The sequence below is a fragment of the Rhinolophus ferrumequinum genome, chromosome 3 (assembly GCF_004115265.2).
Source record: "Rhinolophus ferrumequinum isolate MPI-CBG mRhiFer1 chromosome 3, mRhiFer1_v1.p, whole genome shotgun sequence".
NCBI lineage: Eukaryota > Metazoa > Chordata > Mammalia > Chiroptera > Rhinolophidae > Rhinolophus > Rhinolophus ferrumequinum.
In genome coordinates, this window is record NC_046286.1 from 77,000,309 (window position 1) to 77,021,630 (window position 21,322).

The 21,322-nt window shown below is 34.5% G+C and overlaps 1 protein-coding gene across 2 annotated transcripts in view; it reads left to right on the forward strand.

The window, feature by feature from the left end:
* Positions 1-21,322, forward strand: part of LAMA2 (laminin subunit alpha 2) — a 527,500-nt gene that overhangs the window by 125,324 nt on the left and 380,854 nt on the right. For both annotated transcript variants that reach the window (XM_033102537.1, XM_033102538.1), the window contains exons 2-3: positions 9,331-9,501; positions 15,049-15,161. In XM_033102537.1, the coding sequence (XP_032958428.1) occupies positions 9,331-9,501; positions 15,049-15,161 (284 nt within the window). The remainder of the gene's footprint in view (positions 1-9,330; positions 9,502-15,048; positions 15,162-21,322) is intronic.

The following is a 21,322-nucleotide window of genomic DNA, read 5'->3' on the forward strand; positions in this document are numbered from 1 at the left end:
TTATTATAGACTAGAGATCCCTGTGAAAGATATTAAAAGTTTCAGTGTGATGAGGGTTATAATAAAATATCAACTAAGTGCTGTGTAGACATCAAGAAGGAAACAGCAAATTCTGTGTGGCAAAACCTGGAAACACTTTTACAGAGAAGGGGATAGTTGAGCTTGGTTGAGCCATGAACGATGAATAGATGATCATGTTAAAAAAGAAAAAAATAAAAACATTTTGTGTATAACAGACAAGAGAATGGCATGACAAAGAAATTTCAAAGCACCTGGTTTATTTGTAAACAGTAATATGTCAGTACACTGGACGTTTAGGAAGGCATGAAAGAAGATGAAGACAGATGAGTTTAGAGAGGTAGATAGGGGCCTGATATAAATGTTCAGATAACCAAGGGGTTTGATTGTTATGCTATAGGCAACAGCTGACTCACAGAGGTCTTTGAACCAGAAAGTTACCTAATCAGACTTCATTTTTAGGCCCTTGATTTCTGTGGCAGTGTGGAAGATGAGCGGAAGTGGAGTCACCCTTTGTAGTAGATGTACGGTTGGATAGGATATCCTTATATAAAAGTATAGATGATGGTGATGAGAGATAGATAGATGGATAGGTAGATGTAGATAGATAGATAGATAGATAGATAGATAGATAGATAGATAGATAGATAGATAGATGATAGATAGATAGATAGATAGATAGATAGATAGATAGATAGATAGATAGATAGATAGATAGTGTTAACCTAGAGACAAAAAGAATTTGGAAGCAAAAATCTTACAATGAGAAGTATGACATATTTGTCCTCAAAGTACCTTTTAATGTTTTCCGGTTTCTGTGGAATAACATTTTTTTTTTTAATGTTGGTTTTCACCTATTTAGTAAGAATATTCACCTATTTAGTAAGAATAGCAGAAACTTGGAAGATAAAGATAAATGTGAATCAGTTACCAATATTTTTGTGGCTGGGGTTTTGAAGTCAGTCAGTAAGGGAAATGAGCATGTGAAAGGGTGGATGATAGGGACTTGTTAAAATGTTACGATTCTCAACAAATGGAACTGACTAGAAAGCAGCATGTGGAAGCCGGAAGGAGGCGTCTTTTCCTCTTCCAATAATTTCAGGATCCACTGAAGAGCGCTACAGAAGTGTCATTGTCAGAGGAAATTAAGGCTTTGACTACATTAAGAACATTGAAGGAGTGATTTCTTCAAATGGAGAAATTTTGAAATAAATTGTAGGACTTGTAAAACTGTGATGGAAGTTGGCCTGTGAGTGTGCATATACAAGGAAAAAGGAGAACTAGATGGCACAAAACTCAGGAATGATGTAGGAGGCGAAAAGGGTTTTTGTTTTGATGAGGGAGAGAAGCTGAGGCAGTGTAGATCTTTAGTACTAAAATTAATTCTAATTCATTTGGAATTACAGTAATTGTGTTTGAAAACTGGCTGTGCCATTTAGGTTTTGGAATTATTTTCTTCATTTGTAAAATTATCAGTGGGCTTATTTGAACTGAATTCTTTTTTCTACCAGACAACAACCTTCTAGTTCACTGCCTACAAAAACATTTGCCTAAAGCCTAAGGAACTGGTATGAATAGTTCCACACAGCAGATCACCTATGCTTATGTTAGATGCATTCCTCCCTGACTCACTTGTAGTTCTTCAAAAGACAACACTTATGTATGAAAACTGATTCTAAGTCAAAGTTCTTCATTTGTATGAAATAAAAGCTGGAAGGACTGGAAAGCTGTACAAGGAAAACAGAACCACCTACTGATTTCTGGCCTGCAGTTGTCATAGAGAGACATTTGGCTGTTTTGCTAATCCAGTGTGTTTTTTTTTTGCTTGGTTCCTCTGATTCTGAATGGGATTGAAAAGATAGTTTTCCTTTTTGGTATCCAAGAACATTTTTTTACATTTGATTTAAGAAATATAAATTTAATATTTTACTGTTACTGATATCCACAACTTATAAACGCCAAAGAATGAAATAAATCACACACACACACACACACACACACACACACACTCATATAGTATGCCAAAAAATGTATACACATTTTAAGAAAGGGGAAAACTGTATTAAAATTGTAATACTCAATATAGACCAATAACAAAAGATGAGTACAAGTCATGTGTATACATTTTTTGCACCCCTAGTATCTAGTATATACACACACACAAAAACACACACACGTGTGTATATGCACGTATATGTATATATGATTATTTACGCAGGTATATACTTACACATATATATGCATAATATTTCTATACGTTCTTTGCCAAATTTTAAGAAAATTTTCCTGCATGCAGAAAGTTGAAAGAATAGCACAATAAACACCAAATACTGAACATCTAGATTTAAAAATTAGCATCTTGTTGTATTTGCTTTATCACACATCAATCCATCTGTACATAACTATCCACAAATCTGTCTCAAACTTTGATCCATTGCAAACTTCTTGCCTAAGCATTTCATCATGAATATCGTTAATTAGAATTCAATAATGCTTTACTTCTTTTTTAAGGTAAAATTTACCTACTGTGAAGTGCTCAAGTCTTCACTGGGCATAACATTCACTCATTGAGTGTAGAATTTGAGTTGTAACAAATATATACACCTGTATACTACAAACTCCTAGTGGAATATTAGCATTGCCCCCGAAATTTCCTCTATGTTTCTTCCCAGTCATTCTCTACCCCTAAAGTCAACCATTCTTTTTTTCCGTGTTATTTTCCCAGTAGATTAGGTTTGCTTTTTCTCAAAGGTTATATAAGGGAATAATAGAGCATGCACATCTTTTAGTAAATAAAACTTCTTTTATTTGGCATCATGTGTTTGAGAGTCATGTTGTATGGATCCGTAGGTTTTCATTTTAATGCAAAATGTATTCTGTTGTATGAAGATACCACAGTTTCTGTATCAGTTCTCCCATTTAGGGATACCTGGGCTGTTTCATGGACATATACTGTGATTTCTATTGGGTTATTTACCTAAAGGTGGAATTTTGAGATCCTGGGTCAGTCCAGATTAAAATTTATTTCAAAATGCCTGTTTTCTGAAGTGGTTGTACTAAGTTACATACCCAGTAACAATGGAATAGGGTTCCAGTTACTCCACAATCTTATAAACGTTTGGTGTTGTCAATCTTTTTAATATTGTGCCACTTAATGTAAAGCATAAGGATCTTGCAAATATATAGGTCCATTTACCATGATTCCTCCACCCATTCCTTTGTTAAAATTGTCATGAGCATCACATCAAAATACATTGAATCTGGCCCTCAAAGCAATGTTATAACTTTTTCTTAAAACATTAATATGTATTTAAAGAACTTAGGAAATAAGTCTATTGATTTATATTCATGTTTACTTATATTTATATTCATATAATATAACATATAATATATTCATATAATATAACTTAGATTTATATTCATGTTTACTTATACTTTCTTCTGTTATCTCCAATTTTCCATTAATCCCATGCAGTGATTTTCGTTTTTCGTTCTAGATGATGCATTTTTTTAGTTATAGAATTTATGTTTGGTATTTCTTTTGTAGTTTCTGTTCCTCTGCTGAGACTTCATATGTGTCTGTTCATTATAAGCATTTTTGAACGTATCCTTGATCATAGTTATAAAAGCTACTTAAAAATATTTGTGTGCTAATTCCAGCATCTGGTTAATATCGTTGTTGGCCTCCATTTACTGCTTCTGTCCTAAATATGGGTGGCATTATTATTTCTTTGTATGTCTAGTGTATGTGTGTGTATGTATATACACACACACATACATACATACATACATACATACATACATATAATATCTATTTATTGCATTCTGGATGTTGTAAATGATGCATGATAGAAACTTGGGATTCTGTTACGTTCTTCTGAAGAATAGGTGTTTGTCTTTCATTTTTGTGTTATATCATTTGGTTAACTTGTCTGGGCTCAGACTCCACACTCTTCATTCCTGTGGAACACAGCAACTGTGATTTCTGTTCTAGCCCCAACTGGGGTACTTGGAGTCTGCCTAGGACACAACTGGGGTACTTGGAGTCTGCCTAAGACACAACTGGGGTACTTGGAGTCTGCCTAGGACACAACTGGGGTACTTGGAGTCTGCCTAAGACACAACTGGGGTACTTGGAATCTGTCTAGGACACATGTAGGTCTGCCATCAGTGAGGGATTTGGGAAGTTTATACACGTATTTTGAGACTCCCTTTCTATGGCTTCCTCGCCTCCAGTATTGTTTCCTCACTTTACAACACTTGTGGGTTGCTCTCAGTTCTGTCCTCTGGTTCTTCAAGACAGTTAAAAAAAGAAAAAGAAAAAGTGAAACTGTGGTTTCCTATTTGAGTTTTAGCTACCTTTCATGGTACAGGCGGGGGCACTGCTAATATCTTCTTTCTTCTGAGCATCCACATCTTTCCTGCTTTACCTGTTTTGGGTTGTTCTCCAATGTCTTCCGGTATTTGGGGTTTTTAAAAAAAGATATTTTATTCCTAATTCGTAGCTGTTATCTCTGTGAGGTTTGTTCTAATAGGATCTACTCCACAATTACTATAAGTAGAATCTCCACACGCCTGTTTTAAAAATGCTTCTGTCATTTGAAACCAGAATATGGGATTTTGAGAATGCAAATCATCAAAATCATGCAAACTTTTATACACATAATACAGTATTTGAGCAAGCGTATATAGTATAAAAGCGTCCAAATGAAAATTGGGTGAATTTCTAAATGTTTGCCATAGTATAACAAATTTTTTATTTTTCATATGATGTAAACTTAGCCTTTTTATAAATAATCTATTTACCAGATGTGTATAAGTCTGAACAAAACATATTATTCTCTATGTACTATACATATTTTAATCTTTATTAAAAAATATAACATATGAAGAATAAATATAATTTGTGTTTTGTTCCGACTTTGTTCCATAGGCCCCAAATCCAACTAAATTTACTTACTCTAGCTACTATTCAGAAAAAAAAAGTCAATTATAATCGTGTGGATAATGATGAGTGGCTTTTATGTCATTAACATTACATGACCTCAAATTGAATTAAGAGGCTTAAGTCAATACTCTATAAAGGTTTACCAGCTATTTGTAGTTCATTTACACTTGCAATGTTTATATAATCTTAACCAAGTAACCCATTGTATATGGCAATAAATATTGCTCTGCTGCTGTTGAATGAGAATAAATAGATAAAGCCTAATAGATGTAATATATAATGAAAATGGGCTACAGTCTATAACACAACCTATTGAAGATTCAATAAAAGCTCAGATATTGAATGACTCTTCAAAGTGGTCATTAGCAACTAATTGGGGACCTTTCCTGACAAATACACTTTACTGATTTTTTAAGGTAAATAGGGAAATAACTGATAAAATTTCAAAAAGCAACTGTTCCCTGACCACAAAGCAAGACAATTAAATTGTGAAAAGGTTAATTTTGAGTACATGATCAATAAGTATAACAGAAACAAATCAATGGAAAGAGCCCCCCCATAAATATAAGTTTCACTAATATTTTTAGTTTATTAATAAAAAAACTCTATGAAGGAACAAAGGTGTGGGGAGTGGGTAGGTATTACTTTTATTCAATGTGGAAATTAATAAGCTTTACTAAGGATGAGGTTTTTGGCTCTTGTTCATGCCTTGATAAGAATAAATCTGAGTTAAAGCGCTGAGTTCAAATTTTAGTTGTCAATCTTACTAATTCATAACTTTGTGCATATTGTTTATCTTCTCTGAGCTGCACTTTCTTCATTTCTAAAATGAGACTAATACAGTCTATGCAGTGGGATTACTAGAGATTACATCATATTATTTAATGAATATGAAGTAATTTTTGAATCAATATTGCTTCCATGCCTGTAATTCTCATAGCCATTTCATTTTGCTCACATTTTATTCATTTAATTCTGTGAGGAAATTGGAATGTAATTCAATTCTATATTTTTGGAACACACAATATACAGTAAAATAATTTTCACCAACCATTTCCCCCTTTTTGCCTCTTTCATGATTACTCAGATCTGAGAAAGTACAGGACTGGCCAACTCAAAGCAGGTCCCACAGGGCTGCACCAAAGCAGGGCATACGGATTCTTACCCATAACTACAAAACAGACCCCAAGGTTAGAGTCAAGCTCAGGACTAGTCAGAGGTGAGGGAGGAGATAAGGATCACAGAGCAAAACTGACGACATTCTGGCACCATTTTAGAAATGTTGGCTCCTGCCTGAGTGCATTTGTGTAAGTAAGCTGGCTTTGTTTGAAGGGGCTAGAAGTAGCTAAACTACCGAAACTCATCCTGCAGGCCAGCAAGATGAGAGAGAAAGTTTGGCCTCTTAGAAACAGTGTTCACTGCTTTTGTTTTTATCCTATGAATTAAAATTTAAAAAACCTGGAAAAAATCCCACAGAAAACAAATTGCTAACAGTGACCAGTAGACAGTGGTTTCTGTTCATATATATATATATATATATATATATATATATATATATATGAGCCATTATATATATTCTGTGTGTTATCTATATCTGTATCCCATATAGATATATATCCATCTCCATCTCCATCTCCATATCTATGTCTATATATACAATCACATAATCTAACAAGGTTAGAGCAATTAAAATTCAAGTACTCTGTCAGTCACTCAACATCCACATAAGCTTTCAGAATAAAATCGATTGCTAATAAAATCATCTGCTATTTCCTCTGCCTAGTATGCTTGCTTTTTCTTTCTGTTTTCTACCAAATCAACTTCTGTTTCTCCTTCAAGATACAGTTCAAGATCACTTCCTACAATAAGCCTGTCTTACTGGTATTTTCATTCCCAAATCTTTTATGGTGTCTGGCATTATATGTGTTCGACACGTATATGATGAAATAATAATAATTTTATACTTAAATGCAAAATGCTGATGAATTACAGAAGAGAAAGGTAAATAGACAAACCTTATTTATTTAGTCACATCTCATTTACTAACCTAGAGAATAAAATGTTTGAGGTGAAGAGACAATGTTCTGAAGACAATCAAATTATTTTAAAATTTGTAATGTGACAAAGTTCATAGAATTGAAGTTGTTTGCAATAAACCTTAAATACACAGGTAAACTAAAAGAAAAAAACGTGTAACTAACTTTTGTAAAGTACTGTACTTTTTATAAAACACTCTACATTTCCTCATGAAATAAATAATAATCTTTTGAATGGATAATATTTTTCTGACTAGTAATCATATTAGCTGACCTCATATCGCTTTGACAAAATGTCTCATTAAGTGGGGGTTAGAGCATAGCAATGATGTGAGGGCTTGGGGGAGATATATCTGTTAGGAAGAATGAATTAGTGACTACAATTAAGTAAACAGAGTAAGTTCTGAACTCCTGAAAAACACAGAAAAATTGGAAACTTCAAATAACTATGAGCTGGAGAAAAGCACAAGGCAAGAGGGCAATTGGTGCGGTGATGGGGGATTGGATTGAAAGAGCAGAATCAGAGGAATTTTAGTGACTAGAATTAGAGGAATTTAGTGACTAGAATCAGCAGAATCAGAGGAATTTTAGTGGGAAGGGAGGGAAGAGAGAAAATATTGTTTGGAGGCAGCTTTTTGGGAGACTCTGAGAGTGACTGCAATGAGAATTGAGGTATTTTCCTGGCATAATGAATTCATCTACCTCTTTGAAAGTTTTAAAAGTGATTACAGTAGAGATTAAAATGATTTCGAATTGTTTTTTGTTTGCTATACTATTATTTCTTTCACTGCAATTCTAAGGTTAACCAGTCACAAATTAACGCTAGGTTTATGTAAATTTCATATGTCATTTGTAGAGACCATGCAGTATAGTGACTAAGAGGATAGACTCTGGAGCCAGACTGCTTGGGGTCAAATCATAGTTCTGCTACTTAATAACTTGCTAGCTGTCATCCTGGGAAAGTTATTGAATATCTTAATTAAATAGGGGTAATAGTAGTATTTGCTCAGATGGGTGTTGTGGGTAGCAAATTAATCTACGCAGACATGGCGTGTTAGAATAGTGCCTGGTACATTATAAACATTCACTAATGCTGAATGCTATTATTATTATTATTATTATTATTATTATTATTATTATTATTATTCAGAAGATGCAGAAGAACATTTATGAGGCCAGTATGGATCATTCATTTCACAAATATATTGAGTGCTTACTCTGTGCCCAGCATGTGCTAAGTTTTGAAGGAAAGGCAGAAAATACTTATGAATTCAAAACTTCAGGGAGCTCAGTAAAGCATCAGGACATACGATTTAGTCAGTAAAGGACTTTTTGTCAAAGATTGAATTGATATGGACCTACTTGGCCTGGGTATAGAACAGAGACCACCTAGATGGTTATTAGAATGTTCTTTTCATAAGTTGAGTTAAATTATCTATAATCTCGAATGCACTTTCTCCAAGATGAGATTTCCAGTTAAAGAGTGACTTCTGCTTAGTGACTCTAGTATATTGTCATGAAAAGAGGTCTATAAAATGCAAACACATGCTAGACATGTATGAAGCAGAATTGACAGTAAGTCATAGAAAGTAAAAACGTTGAATTGGTCTCTCCTATAGAATGAAAGACCTCCCAGCGGTGCGCTGAAATGGGCCTCTGAGGTTGTTTTTAAGCAAACCAAACACTTTTAGTTCTCTAAGAAATAATTTCTGGTATATGATAATGGACTACTATGAGTACTTGTTGCTGGTATGATATTGTTGTGTAACATGGCTGTGTAGCACAGAAGGCAGTACAAAATGGTTTTCCAAAATCTTGCATTATTTTCTCTCTTCTCCAGTCTGGATATAAAGAAGTTAAAAATAACCAATTACATTAAATAATAATTAGAGCGTAAAAATGACCATGCAGAACATAGATGCTTAGTTTTGAAAAATCTTTACATTTGATTATCGTTTACTACTAGATATCAAATAGCTAAAATGGAAGATGGAAGATTCGATAAGACTTTATCAATAAGATGAATAGAAGATTTTTAAAAAGTCTGTGTTAGAGAAGAGACCTTCTTTCCAAATAAGAATTGGAAGGTAATAAGAAGATAGCTTTAGATTCCATATTAAAGACCCAGAAAGAAAAAAAAAGAAATGTTTATTTGATAAAACATGCTATTTTTGTATTGCACTTAAGTCAGATATTCATCACTGATTATTTCATTTTTGATGAACTGAATGCTCTGAAAAATATTTTACCTAGTTTTATTTTAAAATGCAGCAAAATCATACCATCTTGTTTCTGGTCCACAGACCTTCATTTGTCCATCTTTTTCAGGTTTATTTCCTGCGGTCTTGAATCTTGCTTCTAATGCTCTCATCACCACAAATGCAACATGTGGAGAAAAAGGACCTGAAATGTACTGCAAATTGGTGGAGCATGTGCCTGGGCAGCCTGTGAGGAACCCCCAATGTCGAATCTGCAATCAAAACAGCAGCATTCCACATCGTATGTATTTTAATGTGTACTTGTATGGCACTGAGCAGGACCCATAATTAAGAGATTTTGAGGCCAAGTTGCACTAAAGTCAAAGGGCTTGTGATCTCCAAATTTCCTAGAACTTTCTTTCCATTGTGAGCTTCTTTATAGCCCTTCTCCGTCATTTGACAAACATTATTCAAGTTCCTTGTCCAGATATAATGCTTGTGGAGGGTTTTCTAGCTGAAGACCTGTGGGAGTCATTAGGTTTTCTTCTCAAGAATGCTATCTGAGGATGTGGTTATTCATTTGGGATTTAGTCATTCATTGGGCACTTATGTGTCTGGTGCTGTGCTAGGGATCCAACAGGAATAAGGTGAGGTCCCTGGTTCTACTAATGAAGAAATGGGCCAAAAACATACTATTGCCATATAGTGTGGTAAGTACAAAAGAAATAATGAGCACAGGAGCCAGAGACAAAGAGAAGATGGTCACCAATTCCATCTTGGTGTAAATGAAGCCTTGTCAGATGAAGTGCAATCTAAGCTCAGATCCAAGGACAAGTTTGAGCTGACCAGATAAAGAGGAGAGAGAGGGAAGAGAAGGAAAGTCAGGAAGAGAGATCAGAATAAGACAGAAAATCTCACTTGCTCTGCGAACTACAAGTAGTTACGAATGGCTAGAACTCATTCAGCAAGCATTTGAACACTTGCTACTAGCAATGCTTTGTATTACAGCATGATGTTAAATCATACAAGCCCTTGACTTAAGGGACTTAGAGGGGAAAATAGGGGAGTCAGAAAAGTAAGTTGAGTGCTAAGTGGACATCTAAAGATTCCTGGAGAAAGTGACCCATGTACTGAAAAAACAAGAGTTAGTAAGATGAAAAGGGGAAAAGTATTATAAAATTTAAAAACACACGTAAATCTTGAAGGTATAAAACAGCATGGTATATTCAGAGAACAATAAGTAATTTAGTTTAACAAGTAAAGCATTTATATGGAGAAGGGGAGAATGATGTGCAATGGAGGTTGATTTAGAAATACGCGTTCGGAAATAATGTCAGTGAGGTAAGTTATAATGGGGATAGAGCTTCACAGTTCTATTACTTTTAAATTTGCTTAGTTTTCGTTCTCTTGTTGTTTTAAGTTGCAAAACTTGTAAAACAAAGAAAACTTTCTCTCACAATTTGTTTTTCATCTCAAATGAAAGTTGGGAGGCATTGTCTATTCTTTCCCTGGTTTAACGGAGTAATGCCCAGTCCCCTCTCTATTATCTAATTTAGAGATAGAGAATCAGGACTTTTGTGATTAAAACTGCTGGTCTTATATTTGGCAGAACTGAATTTTTTAGTGCCCACCTCCTCGACAATTTCTCTTGCTACTTCAGTTCCCACTGATGTTTTTTTTTAAAAAAAAAAAAAGTTAAGGAACCAAAGATGGCAACCGTGAGAACCTTCCTTGCCTTTTAATGACTGGTTATGTTCTGTGGTGTAGATTGTTATGGTATGATCCTAAGAGTGGGGAGTGATGGAACACATCCTGTCTGTCTGTTATTCTTATATACAGTGATAAGGGCAAATGAATCTAGGTCCGAGCTCTGGGAAAACATCAAAAGCAGTAAAGTTGAAGTAAAGTTCAGAAAATAAATGACTTGATGTACTACAAGCTTTAGATTAATTAAGGAAAAAAAATCAAGTCTGATGGGGAGAAACTGCCATTGGTTCAGGAACCGGTGACCTTGATGATATCATAAAGAATATGAGAAAGCCTGGCGGCATGGAATTGGTGGGCAGTTGGTTGGGAGTGTGTACATGTGTTTCGGATCGATTTAGGCAGACAGCAAGAGTTACTATTAGAGAGTTAAGAAGTATGTAAACTAATATGTGTGTGCATACATATATACATGTACATATAATTATATATGTGTGTATATAGATATGTATATAAATATAAATACATACATGTATAGTTCCTGCCTACAAGTAAAATATTAGAGTAAATAAGGCTTGTATATAGAAGGCAATTAAACAAATTTTCAAAACAGTAAACTCAGGGCTGTAACTTGTGATACATATTATAAATGATGTAGAATTTCTGAGAAGGGAAACCTCAGTGGTAACTGAAGTAACAAGAGAAAATTTCAATGGGCACTAAAAAGCTGAATTACCCAAGATAATAGGGGAAAATATTCCAGAAAAGGAAAAAAGAAGGAAATGAGTATAGTCATACTAGACAGGCTAGAAGGAAGATACAAAGATTGGAGTAGGAAAAAAAAATTGAGTGGAATAAAAATCTATCAATAACCCACATGAATATATTCTAGTAAAAGTTGGAGCAACAGATGACAAAATTCCACAAATTCAATGAACAGCTAGAATAAAGTCTGGAAGATCTGTACTTAATTACCGTACAAAGAAAAGGAAACTTGAACTTTCTTATTGTTATTGGACTGTGCTTCCCAATTAAAAAGTAACAGTTTCAAAAGTTTACTTCATCAACAGTTTCCTCACCAATTTTCAGATGCAGTTAGCTTTAAGTCAACTTTTATAGCTATCCCTGTTAAGGATGTTATAAGTTTCAATCTCCTTTTAAATAAGGGTAGTATGCCAATAGTCAGTTCTTGCAAATTAATTATGAGTAAACTTTCATAATGGAGATTATGGTTAATTGTTGATTCATCTCCCAGTCTTCTTTTGATGAGTAATTCTCTGAGGTGGCATATATCAACATTCCCAATTAGATAGCTCCCCTCACAATTACGGAAGAGCAATGAATTTGATTTGGAAATGTGGTTGTGTGTGTGTTTTTATATCACATATTAAACCCACAGTTGTAAAGAATAATCAAGAGGATGTTTAGGGAATGTTTGCTGTGATGTATATTTTTCTACAGAAGCAATGCCAGTAATATTTCATTTATGGGTTCTGATTCCGGTTGGGCCAATTTCAGCACCCACTCATATCACCAAGGGCATTTATTTGATATTTAGGTATGCTTCTTATATTTGTTGTCATTCTAAGACTTGATTTTCCCTAGTTTCAACAGAACATGTTAACTAGTGCTAATTATTCAATATATTCAGAAATTTTACATTTCATTAATGAGATAGGATGCCTCATCTTAGTGGACTGCTAATGTGATAACACTTGATACAAAACAAAGTCCATATAGCTGTTTAGTTGAATTAAATAATTTGCCAATAAAACTCTATTTTTTTTGTTCTGTCCTATAACTCATATTACCATGAGTAACACAAAGATATAATGCTTTATGTTTTCAGTTAAGCAGGTTGTAACAGACTTCACTAATAAAATTAATAGGTAATAAAAATGTTCCAAATCTAAAAATGGCAAATTTAAAAAAAATCTGGTTTTTAATAATTGTTTTTTCATTTGAAGATGATTTTACTTTACACTCAGACTCCTGTTGCTTTGAGGACTTCATTTTGCTTGATTTTTATTTTCAAATTTTTTGTTAAATGTAATTTGTCTTCAATTAAGATTCAAAACAGTGTATGTTTCAAACAGATGTATAATTAATTGTATGTATATGTGTAATAATGGTTATAATATCAATAGTTGCAATGTTCCTCTGGTAACCCTGTGAGTTGAGAGTTCCTATTCAAGATATTTTTGTTGGTCCATGGTAAAATGAGAAAATGAAAATAAAATTCCAAGTTTTTCATGAAAAAAATGAATACCTTAAAAAAAGTGTCCTTCATTTTGATCTTATGGTTTTTTTAAAAAATCTTTTTTTGGTTTTAAATATTCTTCATTGTACAAAACAATAGTGATGGTATATTAAATAATAGTAAAAGTAGAGCAGAGGCAACTATTATTTGGAAAAATAAAGACCTAGAACTCCTATATTCCACAAATCACTCTCACACACATTTTTAAAAATTATTTTTTTCTGAAAGTTATGAATCTGGGACCACTAATGTAAGTGGACTTTTATTATTCCTATTTCAAGTATGACAAACAGAGTTTAAGTGACTTGCCCACTGCCAGTCCACCAATTAAGTACTAAAATGGGGGACCAGGAGGACTGGCTAGCTTTTCATATTCCAGTTCTTTATATTCCAAATCTTGTGCTCTTTCATCACCATTACCGTTAGAACACATGGCTGGGTTACTGCATTATGTAGGCAAATCGAGTCTGTGGTTGTTCCTCATAGTGATATGGTTTGTTCACTTTTTTAAAGTTTTCCTTCAATTTACAAAAAAAAGATAATGTTCTAATCTATAATGTTATTTAGTGTTAGGCCACTCGTTTGAAACATCTTCTCAGAATATTAGCTTTTTAAAAGTTCTCAAGACTGAAACCCCAAGGCATTCTTCATCCATATAGAACAAGAGAGTAGCAGGGAGGCTAACCCCTGCTTTGTTTATATTTCTGTGGGAAAATATGGTGACTTCCAAGTGAGAGATTAGGAAGTTAAGTACCCTTAATACAGCCCTGGGAATAGAAATAGGAACATCCCGCTACCTCCACTCCCGCCATCCTCACCCATGCATGAGCTGGGCTGTTTAGAAGGGGAGAAAAGGAACAGAATTAGTGGGAAATGAGAAGCACAAGAACGGATGACTGAGAACCAAGATAGGACAAGGGCTTTGGCAGCCCAGAGGTGATGACTGCTGTGGGGAGGTGCGTGGAGCTCCGTTGGAGGAGATGAAGAATCTGTGAGGTGTGACGATTGTGAGAAGGAAGGAACTGTCAGCGAGGACTATGGGGGAAAGGGACAATGATTGTCCACCCCTCCTATTGTTTATCTTCAACGTCCCTTTTATTTTTACAATAAATACTGTTTTCATCTGTCTGGAGTAAAGGTGAGGAAAGATCCATGCTTTGTGGGCAAGATGGGGTTCTGTGTGCCATCCTTTCTCTGTTTGCCATTATTGTCCAGACTCCTCTACTGAGTTAGTGATTATGGGGACAGGCACATCCCGTACTCATGGGAGGTTTGGAGATTCTTTCATTATACTTTTAAATAGTGGTAGAAAGTTGTCGAGAACTGACTGCAAAAAGTCTCATAGGGTGGATTTGAGTCTTTTGTTCGTTTGTTTTTATTCAAACCAGATACAAATGGGATTGTCCAGGTGTGGGTAATAATGAATGTGTCTAAAGGACAAATCTTCAAGTACCTTTAAACCACAATTCAGGATTTTATGTTTCTATTAACGAAATTGATGGCGTACTAGAGCTGCCTCAACAGTAGATGTTTTGCTTCTTTGAATGATGGACACATCAATTAGATTTCAATATTATTTCTTCACGCTTAGTGTCTATAGTTATTGTTAAAGTTGCTCGCTTTAGTTGATGTCCAGTATGCTGAGCAGCTTCTTCTCTTATAGCCTAAGTATTTAACGATTTTGCACTACCCCGTAGAGCGTTATGAAAAAAGTTGACATCAAATAAATTCTGTTGAAGGTATGAATTGCTTTCTCTTTATATTTTAATTTTAATAGTTACAGGTTGGTGATTTTGTCTTAGTGTTATTTTTTTTTCTTTAAAGAAACACCTATATATTTATTATATGATCTTCTCCTTTCACATGTTACTGCTGATTCAACAGAGAGACACCCGATTACAAATGCTATTGATGGAAAGAACAGTTGGTGGCAGAGTCCCAGTATTAAGAATGGAATTGAATATCATTATGTGACCATTACTTTGGATTTACAGCAGGTAAATGCCTCTTTTTCCTTTTTTATCATTTCCTATTTTGAAATTGTATCTTGAATTTGCTATATGTGTAGTTAGTAGTTCTTGGGTGGAAAGGTACTCTTATCACCCTCCATTATTTTGTGGATGTGATGAACAAAGGAACCTATTCATTTTGTATGTTATTGTATTAAATAGTTGGCATTTCTTTCTAAGGCACAATTAAAGTGAAGTTCACAGAAACGGTGTGACACTGAATTAAGAGCTGTTTTGACTAATGAGAGTTAACGAAAATATAGATCAGCAAAATTTTACATAAAGAAAATATAATAGTGTCATTTTTATCTTTTAAAATAATACAGTGTTCCCATTGTTCTCCTGGTGTGTGTACTAGAAGGTTCTTGGATAACAAGGATCTGAAGCAAATTACCTCTCATTACTGAGAGCTAAACAAGCTGTGACAGTTGATTATTAAATAAACTTGGGCCACTAAATGAGGTAACCAGCCTTGTAGTTGTATAACATTGATGTTGGAAGTTGTTAAGAGTTGGTGTTGCATAGGCCTAGGTGCCTTCTACACTTAGTTTCTTTTTTCTTTCTGTTCACAATATTCAGGTCAGGCTGACGTTATTAATTTAGAATCACTATTATTTAGGCTTCCAAATTAGGATAGACTCTGAAAAAATGTTCCCCTATTTTTCTGCACTTCCAAATAAAAAAGTTTATTTAATTGGCTGAAGCCTGAGACTGGAGGCATTGAAGTTAGACAACTTCTTGAACTCAGCCTGTGTCTCCCTCACTCTCTAGAATCAACATAGGAAAGACTCTTAGCCACTCCTCTGTGGCCCAATGGAAACAGAGCAGCAAGGGGGTTTGGGGTTAGTGGAGGGGAAAGGGCCAAGATTGCTATTCACAAAAACTATATGCTAACAGGTCATATTTCCAAAGGTAGCTACAGTGGAGGGAAGCACCAGCCAATGGCGGTTAGTCCAATACTCAGGGGGCCAGATGGGCATCAGGTATTTCCATAATGGATAATGTTTGTCATCATAGTGGGAATAAGACCTTCCCCCTTCAGGGGTTGAGCCCATTTTGGCCAGGGTGCACATATTCAGGAACTGTAAAGAGCTGGCTGGTGGGTTTCATAGAAGACCCTCTTTCCACCCATCTGGGACTCTTTAGGACCGAAGCTACTGGGTAGCAGCAGAGATTCAGTGCTGCAGCTAAATCACCAATTAGCAAGCATTTATTTCCGTCCATACTAGCAGTTGAATGTCAGCCTTGAGTTAAACATATTTCTCAGGAAGTCGCAGAGCACTACCAGGGAAGGGCAGGTGAAACTACCACACAGATCAGTCATGCTTTAGGTCAGTGAAGTCTTGTGTATGAATTCCCTACAAATTCTAGCCTCAAAATGGATTTCATTCTTCTCCTGGAAAAGTCACTGCAGTTGCCCATCTGAATGTGGTTATTGAAGGTCAGCCTTCCCAATCAGGAGTAAGTCTATTACCTCAGGTCATTCCCTGGTATATGGAATCAATAAATAGGAATGGTTAATTGCTCTGGTTTACTTGCCACCTATTCTTTCAGATTGCACAGGAATGAGAGTCAATTATTAATATAATTTGCACAAATCATGTATATTACTCTTTGAGCTCAACCACAACAGCGCATGGTATGCTAGATGGTACAATCACAAGTTTATTAAATCATTTCTGTCCAACATAACTCTCTATTGTTATTAATTCAACAGACTTCCAGCTAAAAGCCCGTTTTTCAATGAAGCTGTTTATAATTTCATAAGTTTCTTTGTATCTCTTCTCATTCATTCCTATACGGTGTCTCAGTACTTATGTGGATTTCTTTTCCTGTTCTCTCTTCTTCCCATTTCATTTAATTGACTTAAGAGGAATGACTGCTCAGGACATCTTTCTTTTATAGTTCAGTCATCATAAAAAGTGGAAGGATTCTGTATATAAGATAGGTCTACCTGACACCAAAGTCTGGAACACACCTAGTGGAAGTGGTACAGAAATATGACCTCCTGTGCTCCCATATCCAAGGATGGCACCCACTCATGTCCTTATTCAGCCCTCTCCTACTTCCTATACATCAATCTACTCCATGCTCAAGAGAAGGGGAACACAATCTAAAAAATGAAATCTTCTTTCTACTTGACTCAGATTTTAATTTAGTTAATGATTTAATGATGTTGAAAGTAAAGCAGGTTTATAATCAGACTTTATAATGGAAGTCCTCAGATAGAAAGGCGCTTTAGACCTCTCATTTGGCTGTTGGCTTTGGAGTAACAAACTGTGGAAAAGGATCATATTACCCAGCTAAAGAGCAAAGCTGCAGGAACACATGTCTCAGTGCATTGGCAACAGAAAAAATGTGGACATCCTTATGTTTTCATTTACTTCTTACAATAAGCCTATAAGGCAGCTAGTATGATTATACTTATTTAATAGTTAAAGAACACTGGGACGTGGAAAAGTTAAGTGACTTGGCCTTCTTAACAAAGTTTATCATGGGCAGGGCTAGGTAGGATTTCAGACCCCAAACTATAACAGTATTTCCTAAACTGCGATCTGAAGACCTAGCTGGAGGTGCTCATGAGAATTTTTGGTATATAATTTCTAGGGGTCAAAACATTGTTTGGGTTCAAAAAATGCCACACTGATATCTTCGTGGTTTCGATGGGAGAATGCAGCCAACATCTGTTTCGTTGTAAAATAAGGGACTTGATCTTTCATTTTCTAGCACACTTTAGTATGCCTCTAAAATAGCATAACTTGTCTTTGCCACCTACAGCATGAAGGATTAATAGGTTATTTGGTATAATATGAACTATTAAACAACTGGGAGTCAAGGGCAGCAATTTTACAATGAGTAGGTAAATATCACTCACAGTTTGTCACTGATTCAACAAGAGGCGTGACCATTTATTAATTCTACATATTTTGAGATGCATGAGTTTTAACAATTGCCAGTTTATCTTTTGTTATTGATGTGTACTTGGTTCCTCTGAAATATTTTTAGTAAATTACTATTTTAAATATAAACCGCCACCATTGGATTTTCTTGATTAAATCATTACAGAATACACTGGGACATTTCTTTTACATTTTAAAATTCAAGATAAGTATGAGAAAACTATAACAATTTATTGAGAAGAAGGTAGCTACTTATTTTATAAGTCGATTGTCTTTAGATTTTTATTACTAAGGGATTATTAACTTTTCCCAATTGTATTTTTTATTCACAGCATTTCTTGAGCAAATGATTTAATCATGCTGTGCCCCATCTACTAGATTAGCAAAATAAATACTATAATATGGCAAGAAATTTGAAATAATGAAAATAGTAATATAATAACTAAATTGCATCTGGAAATTATAGCTATTGTAATATCCTAGTATGGGCATAAACTGAAAGAGAAGTTTAAAGAAAAATATGCATCAACGTAAAAGACAATAATAGGGACTTGAAGGGTAATACGATGTCCAAGTCCCTTCCAGCTGAACTTTTATCACAACATGTGTCTTGATATCTGATCCCATTTTATGACTATTTGAATCTGGCCACTTCCTCAGGCCTGCCCTTTGATTTGTTTAGGAAGAAATCTGCTTAGGAAATGGGATAAGACACAGAGGGGCAGTTTTTAAGAGACTTTGTTAACATATATTGAGGTTATATTCACTTCTGTATGATCCACATATGGCATGGAACGTGGTGTGTGCGTATGTATGAATCCCCTTCACATCAATACACCATTGCCTTCTCTTCCTGGCCTATCCACTAAAAGTAAAAGCATTTATCAAGAAAGATTGTTTTGCACCTTCAGAGATCAATTTCCACATGTTCTTCACCTAAATATTTTATGTACTGACGTCACAGAGACATATTTGTGAGCTTGGTTAATAATTTTAAATGAGAATTATGTTTTGGAAGGAGGTTGAATTAGCATTTCCAGGCAAATATTATGTTACTTTTAGAATCTATATAAATAGCCCAGAGGCATTTTTTCCTAAAGCCTTGAACCTTTAATGTAATAATTGAACCATTCTGTAATAGTAAAGCATGAAATACTTTGAGGTATTTCCATGTATTTAGTTTTCATATATTCAAAATTTATTTTGTTTAAGCATAATAAGGGTGATCAAATTTTCAATTTTAAAGAAAGATTATTATTTTTCCTTTTCGTATATTTTCTTCACATTCTCTTCGTACTCATTCCTATTTAAAGGATCTGTAGTTTATACAGCATTATTAGCTTCACATATTAAATAATGAAAAAAATTGAGAAGATACAATTCATAATTAATTATTGAACAGGTAGAAAGGAGTATAAATAATATCCCTACATTTAATATCTAATTATCTAAATAAGGAGAGAAGACATACACATGCAATGTATTAAAAAAATCATACAAGATTTAAAGGCCCAATTAAATACGCTTCTATTCAACAGTCTATTTGATGTAAGGGTTTCCTTTTGGAGACAGATCTCTGTAAAGGCATTAGCCCATGGCACTGTGATTAGATATTTATTTTCCTGTAGTCCCACTAGATTGTGAGTTCTTGAAGGCAGAGGTTTCTAACTGTTTATATCTGTCATGGTGTTCAGCATTTAAGCATTTAGCAGGAGCTCAGCAGGTTTGATGAAAGAATGGTCCATAGCTACTCTTTAAATCACTGGATTTTTTTCTTGGTACTATTTGGGTCACTGCTAAATTGATGAATACAAAACTAACTATAGAGGGGATTATAATCTGCACGTTCAGAATGTCCTCTGTGTATAGATTTTGTTTAGCATAGCAGAATATAATTAAAATCACAGTTCTTTACCTGCTTTAGTTTTTTGTTTGTTTGTTTGTTTTCAAGATCATTGATTCAATGTCACAAGTAGGCACTGTGGTTATTGTAAAAAAGTATTCTCCCTCTAAAGGATTTTGTGCTGACCTTTTAATCATTAATAAAGGTGGCAACCAGCTGGTGTTTATATTATATAGAACATTAGTTCTAAATATCTCCTCTTTAGTCTACTTTCAATACTGTAGTTACATTGATCTTATTAGTCCAAAATCAGATCACATCACTCCTTCTACCAAAACTTTCTAATGGCTTTCCAGTGCACTCAGTGGGAAAAGTACAATGATACACAAGGATTTGCAGGATCTGTACCTCACCCTCTTTCATCTCTGGCTTCATCTCCCCTCTTCAGTTGCCCTGCTGGTTACCTCATTGAGTCTTGAGGCCTTTGTACCACAGGGCCTTTGTACTTGCCTTTCCTTCTCTCTGGAATTATTTTCCCCCAATTTCCATATACCCTTTTCCTCACTTCCTTTGAGTTTTTATTAAGTGTAACCTTCTTAGCAAGGATAGCTCTGATAATTCTATTTAAAATTACAAACCCCTCCCCATTTCCTAACCCACTTCCCTGCTTTGTTTCTCCATAAAACATATTGCTAACTTGCACTGTATATTTTACTGTTTATGTTGAACATTGTTTACCTTGCTTTTCTAAATGCAGTTTTCATGAGAGTGGAGATACTTATCTGTTGTTGTTTTTCAATTGCCTCATTCTAAGCACTTAGAATAAGAGACACTCAATAAATTTACATTAAATGAATAAATGATTGAATGAGTGAACAATGAAAAACATAATGTGAAAATCTTATTAAATCTGAGAATTAAACAAAGGGTAAAATAATCTCATTGTGTTTCTTATGATCAAATATGCTGTGCATTTTTTAATTTATGAGTTTTCCTTTAGTCTCAGGTTGAATAGCATGAAGTAAATTTTTTCACTAATGTTTTTCTAAACATGTTCTACACTTTAGGTCATATTTGTTACGCTCTGTGTGACTACCACATTTATTATTTGAGAAAAGCGTGTTTTAATCAATTGAACTCCTTTTTGAAACAAAGAAGTCCAAGACTATAATTTTTTAATTGATATTTGATTTCCTAGTGGAAATAACAATATTTAAAAAGTGGGGAAAGGCTACTATGATGCTGATTAAACAAGAGTGTAGACATAAGATATATGTATTTTGATGTACACTGTTGATAAACTAAATTCTAGCAGCATCATGAACATGTAAACATTTTGGAGATGTAGATCCTATTTCAAATAGTATCAAGATGTCTGCCCTGAAAGATGATTCTTGAAACTGTAA